We start from the raw sequence: 4,692 nt of genomic DNA on the forward strand, positions 1-4,692 counted from the left end.
TTTTTTAATTAGTTTTTATTGTTTTAATTTTATTTTTTAATATTAAATTGATTAATAAAAAATCTAAATAATAATAATAAATTTTTACTTGTATTTATTATTATTTTTACTATTTGCTAAAATATTATTTTTTTAATAAATAAATTTAACAAAAATACAAAAAAAATAATAGCGAGGTAATAACGGAAAGCGCAGTGATAAAAAGAAAAGAAAAGGGTAAAACAAAGACAGGCGTGAAGAGTTCTCAGATAAAACCCCTTCACTCGCTTACTCTATTTGTCTCTCTCCATCTCAGTAGGACCTTATAGAGAGAGAAAGATATGCAATATATGCAAAGAGAAGCTTGAGAGATTTTTATCTCCCTTTTTTTATTTTTGATGGTGTTCTATAATGAGAAGAGGATTAAATCTCTTCTTCTCTGAAGAAGATGTCTTTCTTACAAGAACAAGAGACTCATAATCAAAGCCCAGCATTGGCTCTTGACGGGCTTTATTGTGAAGAGGATGGATTTGGAGAGGATTATTCTTGTGGTTTGGATGATGAAACTAGCCAGGTTTATGATCAAAATGTGAAAAAGGAGCAAAATTTATCTTCTGTTTTGCTTGAGCAAGACTTGTTTTGGGAAGATAACGAGTTACTGTCTTTAATCTCCAAAGAGAAAGAGACCCATGTTGTTTTTGATAGTGTAGGATCTAGAGATGGATCTTTAATGGTGGTTCGTAGAGAGGCAGTTGAGTGGTTTTTGAGGGTAAAGGCACATTATGGGTTCAGTGCTTTGACTGGTGTTCTTGCTGTGAACTACTTTGATAGGTTCATTTCAAGTTCAAGATTTCGAAGAGATAAGCCATGGATGGGTCAACTTGCTGCTGTGGCTTGTTTGTCTCTGGCTGCTAAAGTGGAGGAAACCCAAGTGCCACTTCTTTTAGACTTGCAAGTATGTGCCAAAATTTGCATTCTGGGTGTTTGTCAAAATGTCCTCATTGTGTCTATTGAACCAATTATCAATCTTTAATTTTGTGTTTTCTCGAGTTATTAATTATGGGGTTTTGTGTTTTTCTTTGTTTTTTCAGGTGGAGGATGCAGAGTACGTTTTTGAAGCGAAGACCATAAAGAGAATGGAGCTGTGGGTGCTGTCAACTCTTCATTGGAGGATGAATCCTGTAACCTCAATTTCTTTCTTTGATCACATTATAAGGAGACTTGGATTAAAGACCCACATGCATTGGGAGTTTTTATGGAGGTGTGAGCGTTTGCTTCTTTCTGTCATTTCTGGTAAGCAATTAAAAAGTCTATTGTTTCATTGCTTATCAGTGGATTCACTAGTATCAAACAACATTTAATGCATCGGACTTGAGTTTTAACTAATTTTTCAGTTTCTTTCAAATTCATGATTTCCAACGTTTGGATTTTTATTTCAGATTCAAGGTTCATGAGTTATCTTCCTTCTATATTAGCAACTGCGACAATGTTGCATGTTATCAAGGAGGTTGAGCCACGTTATCAACTGCAATACCAAACTCAGCTCATGGCTGTGCTAAAAACCAATGAGGTTTGTTTGCTGTTAACGCGGTTCCTCTGTTTCATTGTGATCCTAAATCTACTGCTTTGTGAAGGAATTTTGAACTTCTACATTTTAACAGGATGAAGTGAATGAGTGTTACAGGCTCATTTTAGAGCAACCAGGCAGCCAAAACCAACGCCACAAGCGCAAGTACCTGTCCACACCCAGCAGCCCAAATGGTGTCATCGATGCATCTTTCAGCTCTGAGAACTCAAATGATTCGTGGGCTGTGGCGTCATCAATCTCATCATCATCATCAGTGCCTCAATTCAAAAGAAGCAGGGCCCAGGTTCAGCAGATGCGATTGCCTTCACTAAATCGTATGTGCGTGGATGTGCTTAGCAGTCCTCATTAGTCTTTCCTTGTCTTAATGCCTCGAGCTATCATAATCTTCCTGTTTTGCGTATTAATTGTTGTATGTGTAAGAGGTACAGACGTTTTATGTTGCATGAATTAGACATTTCCGGCCAAATCTTTGAAACTGACCCATTCTTGGATGAGAAATGAAGTATCTGCTCTGCTCTCTCTTTGTTCGAGAGAGGAATGAAGAGATTGTGGTGTTTTTCCAATAGGTATGAACATCATGTCTGTATCTCAACCATTGCTCTATTAAATGTTACATGATTCACTAGAATAAACCCAAGATTATCCTGTTATTGTTCACTTCAATCACATTAGTTTTTGTAGAAGTTGAACCATAGAAAGAGATGGGCGAGAGATTTTCATTGGAAGACAGTTCTTGTTAGGTTGTTCATAAAACAAGACCAACCTCTCTATATCTGTTTAAGCGATATTCTGGCACATTACCTTTACAACTGTTCTTCTAGTGTTTTTGTTTCTCTGTTATGGCACAAGATCAACGAGAAGGACTGTTGTCCCCGTGAATGGTAGGACCTAAACTTTGTCCTTGCAGCTCGACATCCTTGCATGTCATGTTGTGTAAGGTATTTGGTGTTTTTAACCAAAAAATCTTGATGGGTGCTATAGTGATTTAACCTAAGTTGATCCTTCATTTTGCTGGGCATCCGGCTTACCATCAAGCTGTGTTCATCAGCTGAGTTTGGTACTTTGAGGATTGCTGTATAAAGTGTTTCTCAGTTGGTTTAAACTATGCAGAATAGTGGTTTCATGGATTTCACATACCCAACTCTTGAAGACAGCCATCTTAAATCTTAATCTAAGATTGTGACTGGCAGTCAGATATTAGTTTTTAGGCAGTTCAGGAGAACTAAATGTATGAATTGCTTAATGCTCTAGCTGTTTCACCTTAACAAGGTTAACCTGTATTTCATGAAAATAAAATGAGTAAAATGTTGCATAATTGTGATGATGTAAAATACAAGTCGAACTATTTAATGCTCTACGGGTTTCTGCTTTTGTTAGTGATGAAATTGTTAGGCAGTGGTATAATAGTAGGTAGCAGCATCTGTGGTAATGACGGCAATGTCAGCAGCTATGAGGGTTGCTGCTCTTGTGGCAGCCTGTGTTTTGGGTGTGTTTGGAAGAATAGTAGTGGTTGTTTTTTAAATTTATTATATTTTAATTAAAAAGCAAAACTAGCCATTAATGTAAATTTACATTTTATCCCTTGCAAAACTCATCCAAAGGAGATTAAAATATAATTTTGCTAACTACCAACATGATCTTAAAATTATCAAAGGAGAACATCAAATTCCTCAGGCAACAACCAGAATTACCAAATCCCAATTCTACTCATAGGCATATATGTCAGCTTATCAGCCTCGTGAATTAGATTTCAGAAATCTGTTCGACCAATTTACTGCTTTGAAGTTCAACAAGCATCGCATCGTCTACTGTATAAAAAGACAGTTCCAAGGATTTTGCCCTGTTGGGAGCCACCAAGCGATAATCCTTTAAAGCAAAAGTTGCAAGCATCGAGTAAAACCTATATGATGATTGTGACAACCCAACAGCCAGCCATTTGATGATTCTGCGTGTTTGGCAAGGAGAATAAGCCAGTGCAATCTTTTTGCATGAACTGAGGCAAGACATCTTTTCAAGAACGCACGAGCAAAGAACAAAACCATGATAGATGCTGCCCTCTCCTCCATAACTCCTTCGTCTTCACTTGCTTGGAAAAAGAGGAGTTCTATAACGAGGAAAGAAAGAAGCACTTTGAGAACGCAGCTGGTTAAAAGCCACATTGATTTCTAGTCCGTACATATTCCTCTCTTGTCAAGAGGTTTCGTGCAAAAACGGGAAAAATCAATCTGCTACAGTCTTCTGACTCTTCTCAGCATTGTACTGGTCCAAGATAAATAACACGGGTAAATCAGAGATTATATTTGCATGTCCCGCGGATGAAGGCGGTATTGCTTACGAAAAACACAAGTATATTTTTTTGATTACCCATAAGTGGCTCCCGTTTTGTGAGCTCAAAGTCTCGAGAGGTCTAATCAGGATGTAGGAATCGGGCATCTCAGGCAGGACCCCACTGGATTCAAGGCCTCACCAGCTGTGCTAGAATGTAAATTCAGAGCTGTGAGCTAAAAAAAGAAAAGAAAAAGGGTACAGAAAGGGGTTTCACATGGGCAGATAAGAGGTGGGAATGCTGTACGAACCCAACATTACAGCTCTTATTAAGAAATAGACGAAACATCCATGATTAAGAAGATGTATGAGGTCCTTGATGTACAGCCAAGATGCATGAATTTCCACTGAACACAGTAATTTGGTTTGAATTAAGTGATGCAGCATATAATTTCGAGCAACATTGATTTACATTTAGAATCTCAATTCTCAAACTGAAAAAGGGGTCCAGCTCCTGTACACAGCATAGACATCGTCTTGTTGTTGCATTTACTCGTAAGAGCACAAGTCTATTTATGAGCATTGCCTGTCAACTTGAAGCAGTTCATTGATCACCCAACAAGAAACTGGATCTTGAAATCTTGCCAACAAATGACCTCACCAACCAAGGTTTCAAAGCATTTAACCTGTCAGATTCCAGCAAGAGATCATCGAATAGGAAATAAAGCGACTCACCTATACGCATACCTGAAATTAAATCTTTGATCGTTTGAAGGTGTTTCCTGGGCAATATCGTTCTGCTAGGTGCATATCATAAATACTTTATAAGCATCAATCACTCAGATGTCAGTCTACGACAC

At 37.7% G+C, this 4,692-nt stretch overlaps 1 protein-coding gene across 2 annotated transcripts; it reads left to right on the top strand.

Annotated features, from left to right (window-relative positions):
* Positions 1-236: 236 nt before the first annotated feature.
* Positions 237-2,224, top strand: LOC118045723 (cyclin-D3-3). 2 transcript variants are annotated; one of them, XM_035054418.2, is made up of 4 exons: positions 237-934; positions 1,071-1,272; positions 1,419-1,549; positions 1,664-1,910. In XM_035054418.2, the coding sequence occupies exons 1-4, from the start codon at positions 428-430 to the stop codon at positions 1,766-1,768; spliced, it is 945 nt and encodes a 314-aa protein (XP_034910309.1). In that variant the 5' UTR covers positions 237-427; the 3' UTR covers positions 1,769-1,910. The 2 variants fall into 2 exon arrangements, with proteins under 2 accessions (XP_034910309.1, XP_034910308.1); XM_035054417.2 differs by having other exon boundaries at positions 242-934; positions 1,641-2,224.
* Positions 2,225-4,692: the final 2,468 nt, after the last annotated feature.

This window comes from Populus alba, chromosome 5, assembly GCF_005239225.2.
Source record: "Populus alba chromosome 5, ASM523922v2, whole genome shotgun sequence".
Taxonomy (NCBI): domain Eukaryota; kingdom Viridiplantae; phylum Streptophyta; class Magnoliopsida; order Malpighiales; family Salicaceae; genus Populus; species Populus alba.

Excerpts from the sequence above, each read along its gene's own strand:
- LOC118045723 (XM_035054417.2), top strand. The coding sequence starts at position 428 with ATGTCTTTCTTACAAGAACAAGAGACTCATAATCAAAGCCCAGCATTG. Across the intron at positions 1,273-1,418 it reads GCTTCTTTCTGTCATTTCTG|ATTCAAGGTTCATGAGTTAT; the intron begins GTAAGCAATTAA and ends TTTTTATTTCAG. Across the intron at positions 1,550-1,640 it reads CTGTGCTAAAAACCAATGAG|GATGAAGTGAATGAGTGTTA; the intron begins GTTTGTTTGCTG and ends ACATTTTAACAG.